Here is a 25,384-nt window from a genome sequence, read left to right as displayed (position 1 = left end):
AGATAGCTTACTTTGTGCTCTGTATCCTCTTGCTGAGATCCTAGTACCATGGATGACATGCCTGTTTCTGGCAATAAATTTAATGCATAAAAACTTCCCTCAACTTGATTCAGGGCTGATTTGAAACACATTCAAAATCTTTTATGAATTAATAATGGTTAACTTTTTAAAAAAGAAAAGTAGGATAGCACATGCATTATTTAATATTTTGAGTGTAACCATGTTCCAGTTTTTGTAAACCATACAGTATTGAGTTCAGACATTTTGGGTATAATTCAGCATTGTGCTACTACTGACATTCTGTCTGCACAAGCATATCAGCTTTCCAGACATAATCCTCCTGCCTTTCTGCACACTGTTCTGGGGGTTCTCTTCGATAGCTCTCCCCCCCCCCCAGTCAGTTTCAAGGGTACATGGTTGGAGGAGACATGGGAGAGCCCTGTTTTGCAGGTAGAAGCCCTTGTGGAGGGTTTCCGCCGATGGGGCTCATTAGGCAAATCCCACTCTATGTCAATAATGTCTCTTACATGCCCTTAAAAGCATTTCATACTGGGTTTCTGCAGGGTATCCCCTATCAGTGGCTGCTGCTTACATAGAAAATGATGGTATACCAACATTCTAGCCCATCTCCAACACAAACTAGGGCTGTGTACATTTTGTACCCTGAAGCACAATTTTTCCCTCAAAGAATTCTGGGCATTGTAGTTTACCGCTCACAGAGTTACAGATATTTTTTTGGGGGGGGGGAATGTGCATTGAAATGTAGTTGTTTTTCTTGCATGGAGCCTTTCAGCTGAAGCACCAGAGTTAACCCCAAATTAGTATTTATGTATATATTTTAATTAAATCCCATTTTTTCTTGTCTTCCATGAAGCCCAAAGTGACCTTTAAAGGGCTGCTCTTATTTTGACGTTTTTGTCCCCCATGTTCTGAGTGCTGTGTAGACCATAGGCATGGCCCTTATGTTTTCTGCCTGAAGAACATGACTGCCCATTAAAATTTAGGCAAAGATGACAGGGAAGATGTGCCACGATAAAGGAACAGCAAAAATTCAGCAGTGGCTGGGAGACTTTGGTTTGTAGAGGAGCTACTTTTGTAAAGATGGCAAGTCGTACTCTTTTGTAGTGCTTGAAAATTGTTTTGGTAGTGGCTGAATGCTTTGCAGGCCAAGGCAACTAGCAGCCCAAACAGTTGGCTAGCAGAAAGGAACATTTCTCAGTCTAGAAGAACAAGACGTCTTTAGCTGGATCGCTTTATGTATGGAAAAATGCAGTATGACTAACAGGTTGAATATGTCCCCCGATACTGTCTGGTATCTAATCTTCTCCCCCAAAAAAAATCTCGTTTGCTTTTTGCAATAAAATAACTAACATTTTATCTGCTTGACAGCCATGAAGAACTCTACTCCAGCCGACCATATGGAGCACTGGATTCTGGTTTTAATAGTGTGGACAGCGGAGACAAAAGGTGGTCAGGAAATGAAGTAAGTATACTTGTTTTGCTTCTATTTGGTGGATAATTGTAGCATATGTGAAAAGGAAAAAACCAGGCAGAACAGCCGTGGAAGACTCAATTGCTAAAACGCATAGGACTGCAATTTTGCAACGGCTTATTCCGCAGTCATCCAAGGATTGAGGCCTGTGTGCCATTTCCACATCTGAGATTATTTTCAATCTGATAATGGTGATGCAGGAAAGGACTTGCAAGCACTGCTCTTTGCTCCACATTTCATTTCAAAACTCTTTAAATTGGAAAGAATACAAACTCAACAAAAAGTTTACTTTGTCTACATGTGATTCAAATCACTTGAGTGACTTGAAGGAGGAGCTCTTTCTAACATTATATTGGAGTGCTGCAGATCTTGTTTTCGGAAGCTGGATAAAAGTGGACGTATTTCACAATCTTTGATTTCTTAATTGTCCGATGTGTTTTTTTTTCAATGAAGCCTACAGACGAATTTTCTGATCTTCCTCTGCGCGTGGCAGAAATCACAAAAGAACAAAGACTGAGAAGAGAGAGTCAGTACCAGGAACACCGAGGGAGCATGGTTGTCACCAACGGTGGAGGTAAATGGCACTCATTTGAGAATAAAGCCATCAGTGCATATTTGGCTGCTCCCACATTGCATGGCAAGATTCTGGTGCGCTTTGTGGAGCATCATCTATGTCCAAGAAGTATCTTTTCAGACCTATTTTATTTTACCCCTTTGTCTTAAAAAGCTCTAAATGCAGTTTAACTGGAGGAGCCAAATGGCATTTTTTACACAGCCAGGATGATGGAGGAATCTTTATTTTAGTTTCTCCTTCAAGTGCTGATAAGTGGAATGACCACAAGTAGCTTCTGGGAGAAGAGAATCCAAATGACACTTGGTTCCACTACCACAAGAAGCTGTAAAAGTTTGAGGATTGGGAAACAGTTACCTTTAACTGAGGGAAATTGGGTCTCTTTGAGTTTGATTTATCTTCCAGCATAGCACATTTAAAAAATAATTTAAAACCTGTTGATTCTAAAGGATAATAATTCAGTCCACAGCCCATCGGGAACAAGAATCCTTGAGGGATTTTGGATGCTGGGTCAAGTGTAGTGTTTTCATAAGGTTTGCTGCAACAACAGCATAGCAAAGCCTTATTGGGCATACAGAAGCAGTGATGAGTAAAAAATGCCCCAGTTAACATAATGAGTGGAGGGATCAATGAGAGCAGACCTTTCTGAGCTTCATGCTCTTCTTGTAGGTTTCAAACACTTCTGAATGGGTGTGAGTCCCTCCCCCCATTTTATTCCTTTTACAATATCTGTACCCCCTTCCTCTTAACCTTCTGCTTTCTTAATTTCACATTTTATATGTGAAGGTAGCCAAAATAAAATATAATTGCAGGCTTGACTGTAAGCATCATCTTTGTTGTTTGCAGAAGAATCTAACAAACCAAAAGCTGTTCTAACATGTAATTTTACAGATTCTAGTTGGTCAGAACAGTATTGCTTTGCATGTTAATGTGCATGTCTCACTCACCAATTCACAAAGGTGCTTCAGAGGTTTCTGAGTTCGCAGATTGATTAGAAGCCAGAAATACATGTAACTTAAAGCACTTCTTTGGGTATGGATAGCAAAAGTCTAAGCAACTTGTGTCTGCAAAATACAACATTAGATAGAGTTGGGATGCAAGATGACCTTAACAGATTGGAGATCTTGGCCCAAACTAGCAAAATGAATTTTAACAGGGACAAATATGAGGTTCTGCACTTAGGCAGGAAGAACTAGCTGCACAAAGATAAAATGGGGGACACCTGGTTTCCCAGTAGTACATGTGAAAAGGATTTAGGGGTCTTAGTAGACCACAAGCTTAACATGAGTCAACAGTGTGATGCAGCAGCAAAAAAAAAAAAAAAAAACCAACTAACACTGTTCTATGCTGCATCAACAGAAGTATAGTGTGCAGATAAAGGGAAGTAATACTACCACTCTATTCTGCCTTGGTCAGACCACACCTGGAGTACTGTGTTTAGTTCTGGGTGCCACAATTTAAGAAGGGTGCTGACAAACTGGAAGGAGGGCAACCAAGATGATCAAGGGTCTGGAAACCAAACCTTATAAGGAATGGTTGAGGGAGCTGGGTTTGTTTAGCCTAAAAGAGGATAGTGAGAGGAGATATGATAGCCATTTTCAAAGAGCTGTCACATTTGGAAAAAGAATCAAGCTAGGAAGCTGGGACCCGAACCAATGGATTCAAGTTGCAATGAAGGAGATTCCAACTAAACATCAGGAAGAACTTTCTGATGGTAAGAGCATCTTCAACAGTGGGACGGACTCCCTTGAGAGTTGGTGGACTCTCCTTCCTTTGAGGTTTTTAAGCAAAGGTTGGATGGCCATCTCTAGTGAATGCTTAAGTTGAGATTCCTGCATTGTAGGGAGTTGCATTAGCTGGCCCTTTGCATTCCTCCCAACTCTACAATTCTATGGTTCTATGGTCTTGAGAGACTAATATTGCTACTCACCACTAATAGATCATTCTTGGCAAGTAAGCCAAAGTGCAGGTGGAAAAGAGTTTTTAAATTTAATGTGTGTTATGTAAGTGAATTGCTGTAAACTATTCATTTCTGGTTACATTAGTGAGCAATAAAAACCCTAGCATGGTGGGATTTTGCTTTGTCTGTAATGCATTCTAAAGTATGAAATGGCTCTTTGTTTAATATTAGTTGGAAATCTCCCAATCAGCAGTTTTTATAAAGAACTTGATCTATAGTTTGCTTGCTGATTGTATGAGCCACTCTGCAGCAAGAGATTTCTTGAATAGATACGCTCAAACCTGATGGAGCTGCTGCAGTGTAACTTCTGTTAACTCTCTTTGCGTCTCCCCCTTCCCCCAGCTGCTTATCTAATTATGGTCCTTCTCTTTGTATATGCCAAGTGGAACATGATCTGGATCAGATCGACTTTATTGACAGTTGTGTCACCGAAGAGGAGGAGGAAGAGGTGAGGCAATCCAAGTGCATGGAGTCAGACAGCCTCAGCTCACAGTTCATGGCATATATTGAACAACGGCGAATATCTCATGAGGTGGTGCTTCCTTTTAATTTGTGTGTATCTGCCCCTGTGAAATTCCCCTTTGTTTGTGTTGTTTCTCATCCGTAGTGGCTATTATTGGTTGACTTTTAGATCTGTGGATTCAGAGTTTTTTGAGCAGTTCCAGTGCTGTGCTTTCAGCAACTGACTCAAAGCACTGGGGTCTTGTAGGTGTTCAAGGTGCTAGTTTCGACTGCAATAGAGTCTCAATTGATATCTGCTCAATTGGCCTTTCTCTCCCATGTGCTATGTCCACGGTGGTCCGTGCAACAGTCTGGGTGCAGAATCTGAGAAGTATCCAATGGGACGTCGCCTTGCTTTCCTCCTCTCTCCATCACTCCCCTCTCCTTACATGCCCAAAAATCTGTTTCAGATTTTGAGGCTGCATGGGTCTGCAGGAGGGAGGAGAGGAAGGTGAAATCCCATTTATGTGAGCAGAAGTCTGTTCTGCTTGCACACAGACAGTTTTCCAATGCTGTACAGCTTCACCTCCCATTACCACCCCCACCCCTAAATCCAAATTAGGGTGCTGCAAGCAGGGGGGGGGCAAGCAAGGGCTTTTTTCAGCGGTATTTGTAATAATCTTTAAATGGTGCTTTGCTATCCTTTTATTGTAGGCAGTTTTATGCCACTTCATTGTATACCGTATATCAAATCCATTCTGATCTGCTTTTAAGAGTTTTCTTTTAGCTAGTCTGCATTTGCATCCTCACTTTGGGTGGGTGTACCTCAGATATTGTCTCATCAGCAACCAGAGTGTGGATCCAAGTTCATCCACTGATCTCAGGGGAGGCGGGGTGCAGGCCTCTTGGCCTGTTAGCACAAATCTACCACTCCCAGTATTCTGTCATGGCAATTTCTGATGCCCCAAGGGAAGGCGAAAATAAAGGTCAAGCATCTGTAAAGTATGACTTTTCTGGCTTCCTAAGAAATAAAGACATTCAACAAGTTTTGGGATTTATTCTTGGAACATAAGATTGAACAATGTACAGCCTATGTCCTTAAGAACTGTGCTGTTTTAAATCTGCCCTGTGGTATTTCAACTGAAAGGTTACAATTAAGAAATCCAGGCTCATTTCCTTGTACCAGCATTCTCACTTTAGATTCTCCAGTTGTTTTGTGGGTGTTCTAAAGGAAGCATCTCTTCCCCATAATGAGAAGAGTAGGGAGATATTTTCTTCATTTCATGTAATTAGATGCATAGCTTTACAGTAACAAAAAAATTAGGTCCAGAAAACAGAATTGAATCCCCATTGTTCTGTTATATTGTGCCTTCTGGTTTTTCAAAATTAGCAGGGTGGATAAAAATCAATGATTTTTTTAAAAAAATCAAAAAAATCGGATTTTTTTGATTTAAATCGGATTTTTTTGATTTAAATCGATTTTTTTGATTTAAATTGGATTTTTTTAAATAAAATGCTTTTTGAGGAAAGAATATTACCATCCAAAGGTTATTCCATCATGAAATAAAGATTAGTTTTTTTAATTATGTAGTATAAGGTTGTATATGTTTAATTTATGGGGTAAATAAATTCCATTAATCCATTCACCTCTTCCAGAGGTTTTTGTAAGATTATTGGGCAGTTTCTCTGCCTACAAGATATTATCACAGGTGCTTGGTTTACTTTTGCAGTTCTCAAAACTGAATTTGACTCAACAGAGATCACATGCCTCTTCTTCACAGGAAAAATGTTATAACATGAACAGAGTTGAGAAAAAGACCTTAATCCTATTGTTCTACAAACCTATGAATACAGAAGCAACCCCTTCAGTGCTAAGTTTCAAGAAGTTCAGTGAATAGAATAGAAACAATATTTTTCTGATTGTTTGGACAGTATTTAAGTTTTTCATGTGTAGGCTGGGCTGACAGTCTAAGTTTCTTAAAATATATATATTTTGTTTTTGTTTAGCCAAATTAGTTAACAAACATGGATGTTTGTTTAAGCAAATAACATTTGCTGAAATGTTATTGTTTCAGTTGAATAAATCTATTTAAATTGTTATTATTAAGGTAATGATTATTTTTCTCCTTCCTAAGTACAACAGTAAAGTTGTCCAAATATGAATGATAAACCTATTAAACTGGGGATAAAAAAACTAATATGAAAAGTTGTTATTCTAAAAATCTTCATCTACTTGCATAATAAAGTTATACCAGCAAGAATTAGTCTTTATGATTTAAATCAACTATGATTTAAATCAAGCCTTACTGACTAGTGATTTAAATCGTGATTTAAATCGTGATTTAAATCAGTTTGATTTAAATCAAATCCACCCTGAAAATTAGACCAGTTTAGTTTTTATGCCACAAAATGGAGCGAGCTTCTTGAATGAATGAGCTCAGCCATTTTGGGACGGCATGCTCCTTGATATAACAGTGCGGTTTTTGAACCTTCTTTTTGAGCATGCTTTTTATAGGGCCAGTTTGATTGCAAACACCAACTTTGAGAGTTAAGTGGTTGTTCATTCTGTCATACTCTACAATAATCCTGAATCAGTGTAAACAGGTCTTGGGGGGAATGTATACAATTGCCCTTCTATGCCACTATTCAAGTAACACTTCAGTGGCTACTTCACTTTTTTAAAAAACCAAACAAAAAATGCAAACACCTCTGGTTGGAAGCAGCTAAATGGCTGTACAGTAGTTTATAAGCAGATAAATGCTGAGGCCGGTTGCCTTGTGTTTAACTAAAAAAAGTTCATCTGTCATTGCAGTTCTGAAAACTTGATAAGATTTCCCTCTTGACTGTGCTCTGCATGTGCCACCTGTAAAGAAAAAGTACAACACATTACGTATTTTGTGGCTGCCCTGCAGCTGTGCAAATCCTCCGAACTAGACATGCTTGTAAGACCTTCTATTCAGGCTGGCTTTTTAATAGATGCAGCTAAGCTGGCACAGGGAGGGGCACTTTGGGATTGTGATGGATTCAGTGCTATGTGTGAGAACATGCCAATGTATTTTTGGATGCATGTTTCTAATCTGGAGATATATTTAAATTAATAGAGCTGTTAAAACGCTCTCCGAACGTTGGAGTGTGTGCTTTGTTTAAAGCTGAAATGCCTGACTGATTCAAAGTAAACTTTGCAACCTTTAGAAGGGTACTTAATGGCAGCGCACAATATAATATTGGCTCTTTCTTCGCGCTCTTAAGTGTCTCCTTTAAAACTAAGGGCAGTGGGGGGTAGAATTCACTTTGTTTTTTGGCCTTTTAACTGCTGCGGGCATATTGAGGGGCAAAGGAACCCCTCCTGTCACCATCTGGACTGTAGGAAAGGAAGGGCTCTTAATAGGCCTAAAACCACTAGGAAATGTTAAAGTAATACATTTCCTCCTCCATGGCCTCTAATCTAAACCTTTCTGCATAAGCCTAATGGGAGGCTTGAAACAGTGGGCTGCATCCCATGTGTGCAGGCAGCCTGTGTGGGATAATCTTCTACTTTGCTTAACAAGTAGCGCATTCCGCAATCGGATTACAATCTGTGCCTTCACATATATGTTACAATGGGAAACTGGGTTGAAGCGTATTTTGTTTGGCTTATTGTTCTCCCAGCGTCCCAGCGATGTCTTCCACTTTATATCCCACGCATATGTACTTGGGGGCCCAACATAACCGCCATTATTCTCTTAAGGCTAAGCGGCAGTGAGACTTGCAGTTCCTTAATTACCGGGATGATCTTCCAATTGAGTGCACTGGGGTTTCCCCGGGGGGCTGAATATGTTGCTTTTGTGTACTGTGGGATAATACCGCCATGTCTGTGGGCCAGCTTAATTGCTATTTGTTCAGTGGTTGGCTAAAAAGGTCCTTTATATTTCCCCCCCCAATTTCCATTCTTGAAATTGCAGTGGCTCATATTTCTTCTGACCGTATATTAGTTCCGCAAGTCCAGTAATGAGACAAGAAGGATCACGTTGCTGCCCAAGGCATAATTCAGGAGGAGACCCGTAGGCTGCTAAAATTCAGAATTCTCTTCAAAGTTAGCGAGGGGGCACCAGCTCTTAGTGAAAAATAAATGTGTATGTGTATGAACTCAAACCACTTCAAATTACAACAGTATTTTGGAAAATAGTACCTAAGAACAAATGGGTCGTTTATAGATTTTGTTTCAGTAAACGAGATTGTTAGTTTGAGAATTAGTGGCCTTTAAAATGTCTAGATCAAAATTAATCTATGCGAGAAAAATGCTAGACAGGAGGAAGTTAAGGATTTTGCTTTAGGAAAATGGGTTAATTTACATTCAGTGGACGCCTTCATCTGCCCCAGCCACAGTAAAGCAGGTCTTTTCAGCCACAGCAGGCACTGTAATTCTCCAACGGTTTGACTTTACCTCCGATGGCTCACTCTTCCATTGTCTCTCAAGACAGATAGATGCAAACAACAAGTTTAACAATGGTCAGTGATGGCACTGCCATTATGGAATTTCCTCACCTTTAGGTTCAGCATAGGCTCAACATTGAACTAAGGTCAGGGCTAACTGTGGTTTATTAGTTTAATTCCAGTTAGGAGTTTAAAAGTAGAATAAAGCTGTAGTTTTCCTTGCTGAGGTAATCCCTATCCTTGAAGGGGTGTGCTCAGGAAATGAACAGCTTGAGCTGCTTGTCACCTTGCAAGCAGAGAGGCAGGAAAACTGTCTTGGTCACGATTTAATCTGTGCAGATGTAGTACTTAGGGCAAGCCATGATTTGCAAACCCAAATCCTGGCTTTAGGACAACCCTTAACTGCTTTTTAGGTGTTCACACATTACATTAAGCCATGGGTGATTGTTTTGTCTAGAGTGGGGCATTAGCAAACCTGTTGAAATTTTGCTGGCATATGAAATTTCATGTTGTCCTTTTTAAGTACTGTAGTGTACCTCATTAGAAAAGTGGGTAATACATTTTAAAATAGCTCTTTTTCATTCCCATGTGAATTGAAGCTGGCAGATGTGAAAATCTAAACAAGACAACACTGAGGTTTATAAAACTGTCAAGGACCAAATACTAAAACCATATACTAAAAATTAACCCATTTTCTTACAGCACAGTGCTTCACTTCCTCCTGTCTAGTATTTTTCTCACACTGATTAATTTCAATCTGGACAACTTAAAAGGCCACTAATTCTCAAACTAGTTTGGTGCGATTGGCAGACTTGCTCTGGCAAAGGGAGGTGACATTTGAACCATCCATAATGCACTAGAAATAATTATTTCTGTATCTCATTTCTTCCTTCACTAAGGGTTCACCAGTAAAACCAACACCCATCCGGGAATTCCACAGGTCAGAAGATGCCAGAAGATACTTGCATCATAATAGGTGAGTACTTTTGTTCCATATGCTCAGAGTTTTAGGAATCAGCAAGGTGAATCATGCTGCAGTATGAGGAACATGTTACCTGATAAATTGGGTACCATTTCTTTAGTTTTGTGGTCACAGAGTTTTGCATTTTTGCCACAGGGTCCAAGAGTCTTTATATATTGCCTTACTGTTACACTTGGGCCAAATGCAACCATAATGTTTCTGTCCTTGTAACCATGGTTGAGAGATCAGCAGCCCCTCAGTGTGAGGCTTTTTTACTCCTTGCCCCTTAACACGTGCGATTCCCCTCCACCATTCCCTTTCCATAGCAGTGTTGCATCTGCACCTATGTTAGCAATCACCATACTTAGAAGTGGGGGTTGAAAAGTATTTTGTTATAGCGATGGTTGCCATTATTTTTCAGTGTATACATAATACTAGGTCTGAAAATGGGAATGGAGGAGGGTACACGCAAGAGAAGAAGGAGAGGCATATGCAAATAGCCATGGTTAAGAACAGGCTTCCTCAAACTTGACCCTCCAGATGTTTTTGGCCCACAACTCCCATGATCCCTAGCTAGCAGGACCAGTGGCCAGGAATGATGGGAATTGTAGTCTCAAAACATCTGGAGGGCTGAGTTTGAGGAAGCCTCGTTAAGAATCTGATAACATCATGTCTGCACCAGGTTATGGTGTGTTACCCATTATAATATAATCATTTTATTGGGTTGTTGGATGCAGAAGTATTTTGTCCCACATAATACATGATCGGTGTCAGCAGTAAGTCCTCACTGTTCACCATTTATGGCAATAATGCTCCTAGTTTTTGTCAAGCATAAGCAGTGTTGCCTCATAAATGAAGCTTCGCAGCTTGTAAGGAACCGTTTTTTTTCCAGAACAGAAAGAGGAACCTGCTAGATTATTATTCACCATGGGATGTTACAGAATAATGCTCCTTGAAATCCGAGTCTTTAAAAGGGTTTCCCCACCCCCACCCCCGGTTCCATAGCTGATCCAAATGTAGCAGGGACTGCTAAAGCAAAGTAAATGTATTTTTTTGAAGAGTTTGTGTGCTTGATAGATCAGCTTTTAATTACCTAACCAAAAATGGGCATGATGGTGATGAGCCTGACCTGGGACCCTGGGAGCTTAAATTAGAACAAGGCACCCGAGTGGGGTGGTGCCTCAGACCGGCTTATGTTAACAAAATCTCTATTGTTGGTTATCAGGATAAATATAGATCTGGTTAAATTCATGCCAACTTAAACTGCCTTGTTCATGATATTCCAAACCAGACTTAAGATTCATGGATAGAGAGCAGGAAATGGTTCGTTGGCTGCTGGTGGGGACGCTGCTAATGAATGCTGCTCGCTTTGGGGGGAACTGATGCTGCTTTACAAATTGTCATTGTCCGCCTGGATGTTTGCCTGCTCTGTTCCCCCATGCTCAACTCATCCTTTGTCAATAAGCAGATATTACAGATCACCGAAGTGCGGCAAGTCTCCCGCACACTCTCCCCATGAGAGAGCTAAAACCCTGTGGAAGACTGACCCTGGCGCTTCCTGGTGCTCAGTGGTGGGGGAGCGCAGGACAATGTAGTTCAGTTAATCAGAATGTCATCAGCTGCAGCTAAAGTGAAGGATCTGTCAGCTTTGATAAATCTGTTTCTCCACTTTGCCTCGAGTGGAAGCTTAGTATGCAGGCCTAGAAGAGAATCTCATTTTCTTCAGAGTAGCAAAAAAGAGTATGTCACTAGAAATTTAAAAGCAAGATATCCAAATGAAATCTGATGCTTTGTGGTATACATTCAAAGTGCAAATAAACTTTTAGAGCTGAACTTGATCTTGCCATTTATGTTCTCTCTCGCCCAACCTGATAATTGTGGTTAAGGGTGATTAACTACATCGGTTTTGTTCAGTGTGGATGTTTTTATTTCTGAAGAAATCCTATCTTTCTTCATCTTTTCCAAATTCCATTGCCCAAGGCAGCTGATTCTGCACTCTACTACCCATATTGAATTTAGTTGCTGTTTAGCCCTAAAACATGAACATTTTAGGCCTGGTTGTCTTAATTTTACTATTCTCTTAAAAGGGTTTGCTCTGTCTCCTCATATGCTGTACCATTTCTTCCATTTTCTTTTCTCCATTTTCTTTGGGTCAATTACCACTACCACCCACTGTGTATTTGTGTTTTCAGAGATGGAGATGAATTAAGACGACCTGAAAGTCTGAGCTTGACGCATGACAGAGACCGACAGCAACTTCTGAGGAACTGCTTAGACCGAGCAGAAAGGTAAGCCTGTGAGTGATATGTGGTGCCCCTCATTTAAAATGAAGTGCAGGTCTGGCCCATCAGTAGTTTGATTGTGCAAATAAGCTTTCTTTAAAAGCAAGCTACAGCCGTGGCATCCTATGTAAAATTGACTGCACAGACCATTTACTGTTGCCGATGGCTTAATCACTGTGTGCATGTTGCCCTAAGAAAAATGTTTAGATAATCAGGAAGAGGAGCTTTATTATGTTAACCATCTTTTTAGAGCATTATGCACAGTGAAGGGGAAATATTTATTTTGTATCCAACAATGTTCTGTTTTGCCCCCTCAGAGGTTCTGGCGACTCGTCTTGCCTTCTTTTGCTGTCCGGCACCCATAATCAGGTAATTTGTGTTGCACATTGGGAAGTGTGCTGCTTAGTGTGCAGCTGGTTGCTTTCTTTCTGATGCACATTCCAAATTAATGTTCTTCCAGGTCTCTCACTCAGATGCAGATCTACACAAAAGGCGCGAGCATTTAGTGGAACGCACCCGGAGGGAAGCCCAGCTTGCTGCGCTACAATATGAGGAGGAGAAGATGAGGACAAAACAGATCCAAAGGGAGGCTGTCCTCGACTTTGTCAAGGTAGGTCAAGTTAGGTTTTCAGGTTTAGTGTGCAATTCTCCAGGGGGAAGTGGTGACGGTCCTATGCTTTCCAGTTATACAGAGGCCTCAGTACTCCTTCTCTTGCGACTATATATTTAAAGGCCAGACCATCTCCCACCCCAGAAGAAAGTTGTAGGGGGTCACCGCTCCAAACATAGCATGGCCAGCTTGTGGCATGTACACACCTGTACACTGAGCACGATAGGAACTCTCCACCACTCTGCATTTAGTCTGCATGCTAAATAATCCTCTTCTAATTGCTGCACAGAGTCTGGATTGCTGTTAAGGTCCACATATACTGAGGGTGGGAGACAAGTGGTATTGGCACCATGTTCTGACCCACCCCTGATTCATTTATCCATACAGGGTTTTCCACACCCCTACCCAGGAGCTGAATCTTGCCCAGATTTTGTTTTTAAGAAGTCTAGCAGCTGGTTACATGGTTTGGCGGCAGACGTGTAATAAGATACAGGCTGCTTCTTCTGAAACCTGATGGGGAACAAATAGTTCTGAAAGGGTTTAAGGTTTTACGCGACTGGTTGTTTAATGATAGGCCCTGCTGCTTGCTCTGTTTTACTGGAAATTATATTGCTTTTGTCACCTTTGGGGTTTTCACCGCTCTGCACACAGTGAGCTCTTTGAGTGGGGACTTGGAGGACTGTCACCCAGAGCACAGCACAGCTGCATCAGGCTGTGGCTGCACATTAGGTGGAAGAAACATATCATAGAAAGTGGTGAAGATCAGGAATGATTTAGGATATCGTTTGTTTAAAGGGGTCTTCCATACTTTTGTAACGGATTTATTGTCATTATGATGCAATGTGGTGACACACACTGAGATGGAGGAGTTGTAGACCAACCCAGCTTTACAGTAGTAGATTTAGGAGAATGCTGATGTATTTGGTTCCAAAACTGAGTTACTTAAGAAACGTAATGCCAACTGTAACCTCTTTCTCCTAGGCAGGTACATTCTGTTCACAGGTCAATAAAATGGTTCAGCTTAGGAACTGCTTATGTTCGTGGAACAGTTCTTGCCCATCTTGCCACCTTATTTCCTATTTACTTGAGCCTGCGTGCTTTCCCCTAGTAAATTGCTCCTTTTCGTTCTTCCAAGCAAAAGGCATCCCAGAGCCCTCAGAAGCAAAGCCCTCTGGATAGCGAGGTAAGAACTAAAGCTATAAACCGCCCTCTTGTCATTTCCTAAGCTCTTTATGGGGGTCCCTCTTTTACTAAGGCTAAAATCATGAGCACACTTCCTGAGTAAAACTCCACTTGTGGTCACTGGATCTGACTAAAATCTGTTGAGGACTGAAGTGTAAGCGTAGAGTTTAAAGATCACTACTGTGCCACAGCAGAGAGCTGTCTCTTGGGTTTGCCTTCTAAGCCTTCCCCACCCCGACCCCTGTTTTCACGTTAATTGGACTGTGGATTTGTCCATGTAGTCTGTGTCTTGTAAATGTGGCAAATGTATGTAAATAGACCTATTTATATCTGTTCCAAGATCTTTCTGGAAACAGTAGAGCTGACGTGAGAGCAGATAATATATTGGGAATATTAAAAAGCACTTTTGGAACTGCTGGTCCTTCAGCCATGTCACCACCAATCAAGAACTAAATCCAGCCTGAACTTCCAAGTTGTCATTGAACTGGTGGGTGGGCCACCAGATCCAGGGCTTTTTGCATTGCTTAACATCACTGAACAGCCAAGTTCTGCTTTTGCACACCTGCTTCTTCTCTGCAAGTGCACTTGTGTCAGAGCACAGGTTGGCTTCACGGCATGCTCTGTTCGCTGAGTTTTAGCAATTGCACCCGTCTTCGCTCGCTGGGCACCCTCCATATGTTTTGGACTACAGCTCCCATCACCTCATCTTAAAAAGATATTGTAAATATGGAAAAGATTTAGAAAAGGGCAACCAAAATAATGAAGGGGATGGGGGAAGTCACAGTATTTGGGGCATTTCAGTCTAGAGCAAGGGGGGAACATGGCGGAGGTGTATAAAATTATACATGGTGATGAGAAAGTGAATAGAGAAAGGTTTCCCTCTCCCTCTCATAACACTAGAATTTGTGGACATCCATTGATACTGAACGTTGGAAGATTCAGGACAGACAAAGGAAAGTCCTTTTGCACCCATCACATAGTTAAAACTATGGCATTCACTCCCATTAAATACAACAACAACAACAACAACTTATTTATACCCCACCCATCTGGCTGGGTTTCCCCAGCCACTCTGGGCGGCTTCCAACAGAATATTAAAATACAATAATATATTAAACATTAAAAGCTTCCCTAAACAGGGCTTCCTTCATATGTCTTCTAAAAGTCTGTTGATTGCTTTTCTCTTGACATCTGGTGAGAGAGCGTTCCACAGGGCAGGTGCAACTACCGAGAAGGCCCTCTGCCTGGTTCCCTGTAACTTGGCTTCTTGCAGCGAGGGAACAGCCAGAAGGCCCTCGGCACTGGACCTCATTGTCCGGGCAGAACAATGGGGGTGGAGACACTCCTTCAGCTATACTGGGCTGAGGCCATTTAAGGCTTTAAAGGTCAGCACCAACACTTTGAATTGTGCTCAGAAACGTACTGGAAGCCAATGTAGATCTTTCAAGACAGGTGTTATGTGGTCTCGGCGGCTGCTCCCAGTCACCAGTCTAGCTGCCGCATTCTGGATTAGTTGTAGTTTCTGGGTCACCTTCAAAGGTAGCCCCACATAGAGCGCATTGCAGTAGTCCAAGTGAGAGATAACTAGAGCATGCACCACACTCGCAAGACAGTCTGCGGGCAGGTAGGGTCTCAGCCTGCGTACCAGATGGAGCTGATAGACAGCTGCCCTGGACACAGAATTGACCTGCGCCTCCATGGACAGCTGCGAGTCCAAAATGACTCCCAAGGTGTGCACCTGGTCCTTCAGGGGCACAGTTACCCCATTCAGGACCAGGGAGTCCTCCACACGCCTGCTTCCTGTCTCCCAAAAACAGTACTTCTGTCTTGTCAGGATTCAACCTCAATCTGTTAGCCACCATCCATTCTCCAACCGCCTCCAGGCACTCACACAGGACCTTCACCGCCTTCACTGGTTCTGATTTGAAAGAGAGGTAGAGGTAGTGATGGCCACCAACTTGGATGGCTTTAAAAGAGGAATAAGCAAATTCATGGAAGAATACAGCTATCCTTGGCTGCTAGGCATGATGGTTGTGTTCTTCCTCCACTGTTGGAGGCAGTCTGCCTCTGGTGGCCAGTTGTTGGAACTCCCAAGTGGGGAGAGGGCTGCTGTTGTGCACAGGTCCTGCTTGCGGGCTTCCCATTTGGACATCTGGCAAGTCTTTGTAAGAACAGGATGCTGGACTGGATGAGCCATTGGCCTGATCCAGCCAGACATGCTGGCTGTGGCTGATGGGAGTTGTAGTTCAGAACATCTGGAAGGCGCCAGGTTGGCAAGGGTTTTACTTCATTGCTTGTAGGGTAGCCAGCACTCAAGGCTGATATTGGTGCCTTGGAACAGAATTTGGTTGGTTCTCAGCCTCCCTCACATTGGCATCTGTCTTTCCCCACAAGACGTTTTTATACACCACCAGGGCCAATTTTCTTGTTTTGCTAACGGAAAATAGTTTTTACTTCATGATCAGCCTGTCATAAGACACAACACAATATACCACAAATACATAGGAAAGTGTTTTCCAGTAGTCTGCTTTCTGTGACTCTGGACTGCTTCCAAATAGCTCTGTTCTTTTTATTTGATCTTTGTTTCAGTTCCTCCCAGGCTGTGTGTGTTCTTTCCTTAATATTGCAGCGATCTTCACTGGAAAGATTCGCATACCAAATCCTGCTCTTTCTTGGACTCGGCAGCTGAAAGCAAAATAGCTCCTGAATCAGTTGCAGATGTTTTTAATGCTGAGATCATTAAGAGACTAATAGGTTTCTTTCCCCTCTCCCCATTGTTTCAGTTATACTTTACTGATTACCTCCATGTGCCTTCTGCATTAAGAACCTTGTCAATTCCAGATGTCTGTGTTTGTCTGCATATTTTGTGGTGGTCTCATGTTTCTGATGTTGCCATCTCTCCCGCATCCCCAGTGTCCCTTCCCATCCAGAAGGTCTCAGCACACTGATGATAGTGCCTTGCTGGTGGTAAGAATCCTGCACACAATGGCCTGTTTATGTGTCAGCCTCCTAGATCATAGTTAGCATGTTTTCTATGGTTTGCTGAGATTAGGCAGTTTAGTACTACTCCCAAATAGCATAAAACATGGCTGTCTTTTAATTATAATAGCAATTTTGGTATAAATTGCTACTTTACACTTCTTCCTTCTGCCTTGGAACTGATTGCAGCTGATGTTCACAGCTATGTGTTCCTGACCTGAAATTCCTGTTCTGATTTAGTCCCTGGAACTCATAAGATAAGTGGTGGGTGCAATTCGTGGAAACATTAAAGGTGTGAATAAGCTTTAGGGCAGGGGTCCCCAAACTACGGCCCCCGGGCCGGATGCGGCCCAATCGGCCTTCCAATCCGGCCCGCGACGACCCCCGCCGCCCGCTGCCGCCGCCCGCTCTCACGGCGCGCGGCGCAGCGACGATCTAAAAAACCGGCAAAAAATCGCCGAAAATCCTTTGTGCGCATGCGTATGGGCCTCTCCCGACCCGGAAGAGGTCATTTCTGGTGCACTTCCGGGTCGGGGGAGGCCCATACGCATGCGCACAAGCGATTTTCGGCGATTTTTTCCCCGCGCGTGTGCGTGTGCGCATGCGCACGGGCGCACACTCCCCCGCCCTCTGGCCCGCTGCGCGCGCACTCCCCTGCCCTCCGGCCCACTGCGCGGTCGGCGCGGCGGGCACCGGCCCGCCGCGCGGTAAGTCTGGGGACCCCTGCTTTAGGGGGTGAAATCACCTAAGCAGGTTCTTAGGTTCCTGCCTGGCCTACTCATAGAGTCATCCACACATCAACTATATAGATAACACATTCATTACAATGCCCTGAAGTGTTCCAATAAGTTCCAGGTGTTATGTCAAGAAATGGTATCTAAATTTTGCATTTCCATTTCCTTGCTGAACCAGTTCAGTATCATGACATGGAATCATAGATTTCGAAGAGGCATGATGTCACCCAGCCTTGTCTATCCAATCATACATCACAGATACTCATCCATGATTTCCCCTGAAGAACTACTTCTGTAGTTGTTTGGAGCGTGGCCCTCTGAATGGCTGCTGGTGATCCATTTATGTATGTTTAGTTAACCATGACTAAACACTTTGTTTTTGCCCCTCTGTTTAAATCAGTGGAGGTACTTTTACATCCCTCAAGTATGAATTGTCTATTTTTTTTAAAAAAGTTGTCAACATTTCATGTAACACCATTTCCATGTTTTATGCTATTTCCTTCCTCTGTTGGTATCTCAAAAATAGCGATTGAAATCCATTTTCATGTTCTTTCCTGGCCTGCTTTGCTCTGCCTGCCTTTGCATGATTTGCATGCCTCCAGTTTGTTTGCTCATTTATATTCTCTTCAGTTAAGTGCTTGAGGTTTCATATGTGCAGCCGCATTGCTGGCTGAAGAGCACTGAAACTTCACCTAGGTGTGAAGCAGGGACATCCCCCCCCGACCCCCCCCCCATCCTGGACATTACATTCAGGCATTTTCCTATTTGTGATATGAGAGTACAGGGAAGGGAGAGGCCAGAAAATAGGTTCAAAAGTGTGGTTGAGAGAGAACTCTGCTTAATGTTTACTATGGTTAAGGTTGATGCCAAATTAAACCTTTAAAATGGTGGGAGTAATTCATGTTGGGGCACACAGTTCTGCAGCCCAGTCCCTTGTCTTGTTCCGCAGTTCATGTAAGGACAACTGGTAATTAGAAATAGGAAAACTAAGTATTTGACCTTTTCTGACTAGAGAAACCTCTGTCTCTTGAAAATAGTTGTTCAGTAGTAACCAAGCTAGTGAGTTGGTAGCAAATATGTGGCACACAAGTTGTTGTTTTGTGTCCTGTTTTGTGTCCCTGTTTCCAGGCATTCTTATAGTTGTGGATGTAAACTGTTTCTGTCCCTCTCATTCTAATTTCCGTAAACGCCCGGAAAGTGGGATTTATGTGGATGGGTAATTGACTTGCTTGGTCTAGATTTCTTTCTTGCCCTGTCCCAGGACTTGGAGCGAGCTTGTTATCTCAGGCATGCATACTTCCCTGTTTGTCGATTTAGGGCATGATCCGATTTTATTCTTTTTGACAAATCACTGCTGCGATGAATGGGATTTGGCCAATTCCAGCCATTTCCATCATATGGTTTATGCATCTATTTCTGACTCTTGAATTGCACTTGCTTACATGGCGGCAGTTTCTCCCACAACATAATAGAATATTGTGTAGAATTCTAACGAAGGCCTTTTGTTCAGCACTTCCCTTATTACATCACAGTGCCTGTTCAGCCAAGACTGCTTTTTTTTCTTTCTCTGAACAATGATGTTAACTCCAGTATAGGGGAAATGCATGGAAATAGGTCTGACAAACAGGCAGTATGAAATTGCCCATGCCCCTCGCCCTTTTACACTTTTGTTGCTTGCACAAAAGTAGACTTGCATCCTCCCCCAGCCCCCTGCTTTGTTTAGCAGGCTTTCTAGTTGCCTGCTGCAGTTTGGTTGCTGCTGCGCCTGACTTTTTGTTTCTGGAGCACTGTATGCTTCCAGGTGTGATTAAGTGCTCGCCACCACCAATTTCTGGAAAGCAGGGTGCTACCACCATCAATGTGTATTCAATACTAGCAGTTTGATTGGTTTCCCTTCAAATGCATGTGTTGAAGGAGAGAGCGATGGAGGTAGGTTTGAGAGGGGCACTGCAGTCAGGCTCCGGAGTGGCTCCAGAGCACAACGGGCATGGCTGTCCGCAGGCATGGCTAGGCCGGGCACGACGCAGTGCTGCCAAGGCCCTTCCATCTCAGTGCAAGCTGACAGGTTAGGAGCCTCCCACAAACAAGGTGCAAGAGGCCTCTGCAGGAGGTGGACACAACTCGCTTTCAGGGGAACAAGTAGGCCAGTGTTTCTCAACCTTTTTTGGGCCAAGGCACACTTGTTCCATGAAAAAAATCACGAGGCACACCACCATTAAAAAAGTTAAAAAATTTAACTCTGTGCCGCCCTATATTGACTATATAATTATGACTGTAAGAAACACTTGCCAATTGCTGTATTGGTTGCAATCTCCTGTAATAAGGCTTCACAAGCCGCTGATTTCTCTGCCAGTACAATCCTTTGCTCAGCAAGTTTCAGGTTGAGCTCATCCAGCCAGCTTCTTTAAGTTTGTCTAAATTTTAGTTTAGTTTGTCTAAATTTTGCCGCGACGTGCGGCGACGAGAAGGGCGATTTGCATTGTTACGTGCCTGGCGGCCGCCAATATACAATTTGGCCAGGCACGTGACAATGCAAATCGCCCTTCTCGTCGCCGCACGTCGCCGCACACCAGCCAGCGTCTGGAAACGCTGAAGTAGGCTGCTTATTCCCCTGATTAGATTTTGCATATTTGCATATTTTATATTATTTGTAGATCATCTTGAGTCTCTTGAAAAGGGCATCTGGGAAACAACATAGAATCATAGAAATGTAGAGTTGGAAGGGACCCTGAGAATTTAGTCCTACTCCCTGTGATGCAGGAATATGCAGCTGTCCCAAACAGGGATCGAACTTGCAACCTTGGCATTATCAGCACCACGCTCTAACCAACTGAGCTATCCAAGCTCGGTAGTAATTACTCAGCTATCCATTACAGTACTCAGTAGTAATAATTTGCTGTGTTGATGAAGGCTTAAATTCATGAGCTCCACCCCCTCAAAGTCACTGGATGGCTTTGGAAATAAGTTTAATGATATGTACTTGAAATCATAACATAGCCAGCATTAACTTCTCTTGGTATTTATTTACTGTTACTGATATCCTAACTTTCAGGAGGTAAATCCCTCCTAGGTGTCTTAGGGGAAACTGAAATACATTTTAAAAACTACAGTGAACCATATCAACATACAAAACAAATATTGAATTCAGGATCCTCCTCACCAAGCACTTGACAGAGTAAGTGACAGCCCAGCTACAGCAGGCTCTGAGGTGGTTCTCACCTCCCTGTCTCCCTCTCTCCCTCTCTCTTCCAGAATCCTTCTCATAGGACAGTTGACCAGGTAGATGGTTCTGCTGAGGAGTGGCCTTTGGCAGAATACCACCCATTTTCCAATTTATTGTTGCCACATGAGGATGGACATTGGTTAAGTCATGATAAACAACATGGTGCCCTCCAGAATGTGCACTTGAGCTCCCATCGGGCCCAGGCAGCATGATGGGCCAGAGATGATGAGTTCTAGTCCCGTAGCATCTGGAGAGCACCATGTTGGCTGCCCCTGGGCCAAGCATGCATGACACTTTACACAATAACAAACGACAGGACCCAGGGATCTAGTACTCTAAATTTCGCCAGTTATACATGGTTAGGCTTCATTTCAGGTGGGGTGGGAGAATGATGGAAGAAATCTTTGTCATGGGTCCCACAGAAAAGGAAGGCTTTCGTGGATTTGGAGAAAGAGGTTTTTCCTAAAGAATCCTCACCCATCATGTTTGGAAAATTCACTAAGGATATAAAATCTGTACAGTGACACTTATTACTGGACCAGCTTCTGGGATCAGCAGAGCACCAGTTGCTTTTAAAGCTCACCGTAGCAACCAACCACCGTGTGCCTTCTCACATGGCTGTTTCTTCTGCAGTAAGCAGAGTGGCTGGGCAGGGTATAAATATTTATTATTATTATTATTATTATTATTATTATTATTATTATTATTATTATTATCTGTTACCTTTCTCTTGTGTTTCTCTGCACTTCTGGTCCCTACGTCTGCTTGTCCTCTTTCATCTTATACTTCAAACTCTTTGGCATGAGGTAATTCTAATTTTGCATGCAAGTGTCAGATACAACCCAATGCAGCCCTGGGTGGTCTTGGAATACAAACAAGTGTGGTTGGTTTTTGTTGTGCATAATTTCTGGTATCCTTTACTCTCGTGGACAGCAATTTTTAATATTTTTTTTTTTTACTATAATGAGTTATTTTACATGATGCTGTTGTTCCTAGTTTGTTACATTCCCAAGAGTTTACTAATTGAGCCTTGAGGACCAAATCTTCAAGCAATCCCCATAAACACTGCTTGCTCGGTAAGAGCTAGCAAGGGGGAAATAAGTCAGTGGCTAAGCCCAGGAGAGTTCACTGTATGGGGGCTGCCCTTTGCCAATGTTCCCTGCATCCCCCAAAGGTGGTAACATCACCACAACATGTAATATGGATGCTGATAATAGGAGGGAATTTTTCCAACCACTGCAGTGCAGTGATAATCACAACCTTGGCATTGGCAGGGCTGCCACCTTGAACTGTACAGTGAGCGCGGCTAAGAGAGTGCATAGTTTGCCAGTTGTTTATTCCACTTAAGAACAGACTTGGTGGGGAAATTGAACAGGAATTGCTTCAAGAAAGACTGTAGCGTTACAAAAGCAAGTCTTGGTTCAGGTAAAGAGAAGAGGCCGTCGCTCAGTGGTACAGCACATGCCTTGCAAGCTGGTTCCATGTTCAGTCCTTGATTCTCTCTATTTAGAGGGTTCGTAGTTAGCAGGCCTGAAAGAGACCTCCGCTTGGGACCTTGGAGGGCTGTTGCCAGTAAGGACAGCCATTGATGGACTTAGATGGATCAGCGGCCTCACTCTGATTAAGGCAGCTCCATATGTTGATAGGCTGTTCTGAGACTGTTGTCAAGGGTAGTCTGTTGGATTCTTCTGCTTTGCACCTTCTGCCTTCTTCAGGTGATTTTCTGTCTTCCTCCCTTCTCCCCCTTCTCTCTTCTCTGCCCTCCCTGACAGAATGGTTTTGAGCCTATCTTAGTGTTTGAGATTGACAGTAATACCAACACCATTAAAAGGAGGCCGGGGACACTCAACCAGGTGAAGAGCATGCAGTGTGTGACTGTCTTGGCTGGATTTACGTTTCCTGCTTACCTGCTACTGAGGGCAGAGTTGATCCCTACTCTTGGCCTGTCCTGTCATGAGCTGATTTAAAGCAGAGCCCGAGGGAGAGTTTTCATGTCCATCTAATGGAGCCAAGAACCACCCTTGCTGCAGAGAGTTGGTGGTCCATGTGCGCCATGTCTGGAGGAGTTAAGCTGGGGGAGGTCTCGCAAAATACAATAAACTAAAAATGTAAGAGCAGCCTTGCTGGATCAGACGGAGAAGGACCATCTAATCATAGAATCGCAAAGCTGGAAGGGACCACACGGGTCATGTAGTCCAACCCCCTTCAATGCAGGAATTTTCCACCCAAGGTGGGGCTTGAACCCACCGCCCTGATATTAAAAGTCTCATGCTCTACCGACTGAACTTCCCCAACAGTTGGCAGCCAGTTTCTTCCGTGAGGCCCAAAGCAAGAGGACACAGAAGAAAGACCTCTGCTGTTGTTCTTCCCTCAGCAGTTCAGAAATATGAAGGGTCCATTTCGCTATCACTGACCCTCCTCCATGAATGTGTTTAGTCACATTTCAAGGCTGTCTATATAGGGGGCCATCATCACATCTGGCAGCAGCAAATTCCATGTGATAACTCTCTGTTGTGTGAGAACACTCTTTCTCCAGTCTGTCCCAAATCTGCTACCCATCACTGGGTGACTCTTGAGTTCAAGTATTCTGAAAGAGGGAGAAAGGGGGGGGGAGCAGCTCTTTCCACTTTCTCCATAATTGCATGCAACCTTCCATCATACTTCCCCTTATTTGTCTTTCCCCCCTCTTAACTAAAAAAACCCACACATGTTTTAGCTTTTCCTCATAAGGAAGATGCTCCAGCCCCTGAATCATTTTGGTTGCCCTAAGTCATTGCAAACACCACAGAATTTTGGTTTCTGCATATTAAATGCCATCTGTACCACCAAGAACCACTCCTGGTGCAATTTTCTGGTTTGCCATATGAATGAGCCAGAATAGGATTGCCAAGTAAATGAGTTGTCAAAGAAAAGCAGATTTATTCTGACATGATGTCTAACCTGTCTGCAGTACAAGCTGATAATTAGCCTGTAAAACTTTTATTGTTTGCAGAATCTTGAGCAGCAGATAAAGGCTGTACTTTCTGGCCACTAAAATAAACTGCATATGCTCACCCGTCACAGTCTGTCACTTTTCATCTGATGTTTTTGGTGCTTTGCAGACTTCTTTTTGCAGAGGCCATTATTATTTTTCATTGTGAAAATGATCAGGTCCTGTGCTTGCTTAATATTTTATTAGAATCATTTCTGACAAAAGTAAAAATAAATAAAAACGAACATACTCTATTATTATAGATGGAAGATCTGGTTATCTGTCAAGCTGGAGAAAGGGCAGAGACATAGGTGAAGGCAGCCTCTGTTCCGTTCACTCAAACAAGCAGGCCTGACCTAGAAGCCATTGGAGAAGTCAGGGATATCATTTGACTTCCTCTGGACTGCTGTTGTCAAATTCTTATGGTTTCTCCTCTTGGTGAGAGCCTGGGTGGTGGAGCACAAGCAGAATCAATGGCTGACATCCTTCAGGTACCAGAGTGAGGCTCTCAAATAGGCTTGTGGGGGCTGTGCTCTGCAACCTACTTCTCCTTGGTGACACTTCACATGAGATGGGGATTGTGAGTCACTCTTTTCCACCCATGCAACTCTTCTAAAACCTGGTCCTGAGTTTGGAGCCCACTGTGCCTCCCTCCAATAGCAGAACAAAGAGGAATAGAGGAATCTTGGTAGATGGGCCGGTACACTTGCTACGTGGTGCTTCCTTGTTGTATAAAATGAAGTTCTGGTGTCTCCTTAACGGGAACTGAAAAGTCACCCTTTTGTGCTTGCATTCCTTAACCAAGTTCACTTCGCTTGATTAGTCTGATTATCTTGTACATACATGTTGGAAACTGTAATCAGTGATAATAAAGAACCCTCCCAGAAATGGCAAAATATGTCTAAGAACTGGATATACTTATGCAGTTGAATATTCACTTCGTACTAATTTGCCTTTGATTAAAGATCTGTTCTGTACATATAATCAGTTTTATCTCCTCCCCCCCAAATTGGCTAGTTTAGTGGCAGCCTTCTTTTTTTGTGGCTCTTGTCCCAAATACATTTAATCCTGGCTGTACTATTCTTCATTATTGCAGTCAAAGAAGTGTTATGCTAATTTTCTAAGAGATCCTTTTTATGGCATGTAAATCCCCCCCCCAATTGCCTGTTTTCCCACATCACCTTATGCTCAATCTTCCTACACCTAGAATATCCTAGATGTGTATTCTGTTTGAATAAAGCTTATTTCTGCTGCGTTCTGCTTCTTCATCTTTCTCCTTTATCCACAGAGTGATGACAGATCCACCATCTCGCCAAATTCGCCCACAGCTCAAACAGGTAAACTTGGGGGAGAAAGCAGGGGGGGGGGCAGATGCATCACTGAGATGCTGAAAAGGTTATCAGCGTGCAAGCTAAGCTGACAGGGGTCTTGGCCATAACCTGTGTACCAGTGTAGCACCACAACCAAAGGTTGTGCCAACACTGCAAGCCAGTTGTGGATGTTGCACTTGGACTTCAAGGTGGACCAGTACAGAAGTGCCTTAAGCAATCCTTTCCACCAGGTAG

At 43.0% G+C, this 25,384-nt stretch overlaps 1 protein-coding gene across 12 annotated transcripts in view; it reads left to right on the top strand.

Moving 5' to 3' along the window:
- Positions 1-25,384, top strand: part of LRCH3 (leucine rich repeats and calponin homology domain containing 3) — an 85,169-nt gene that overhangs the window by 40,762 nt on the left and 19,023 nt on the right. For 2 of the 12 annotated variants that reach the window (XM_088669306.1, XM_060274291.2), the window contains exons 7-17: positions 1,390-1,483; positions 1,946-2,066; positions 4,407-4,555; positions 9,777-9,853; positions 12,031-12,126; positions 12,438-12,489; positions 12,581-12,730; positions 13,866-13,913; positions 16,826-16,879; positions 22,621-22,701; positions 25,108-25,156. In XM_088669306.1, the coding sequence (XP_088525432.1) occupies positions 1,390-1,483; positions 1,946-2,066; positions 4,407-4,555; positions 9,777-9,853; positions 12,031-12,126; positions 12,438-12,489; positions 12,581-12,730; positions 13,866-13,913; positions 16,826-16,879; positions 22,621-22,701; positions 25,108-25,156 (971 nt within the window). The remainder of the gene's footprint in view (positions 1-1,389; positions 1,484-1,945; positions 2,067-4,406; positions 4,556-9,776; positions 9,854-12,030; positions 12,127-12,437; positions 12,490-12,580; positions 12,731-13,865; positions 13,914-16,825; positions 16,880-22,620; positions 22,702-25,107; positions 25,157-25,384) is intronic. The other 10 variants (XM_060274287.2, XM_060274285.2, XM_088669308.1 and 7 more) reach the window with 6 other exon arrangements.

Source organism: Zootoca vivipara, chromosome 5, assembly GCF_965207765.1.
Source record: "Zootoca vivipara chromosome 5, rZooViv2.hap1.1, whole genome shotgun sequence".
Classification (NCBI taxonomy): domain Eukaryota; kingdom Metazoa; phylum Chordata; class Lepidosauria; order Squamata; family Lacertidae; genus Zootoca; species Zootoca vivipara.
This window is presented reverse-complemented; position numbering and strand designations above follow the sequence as displayed.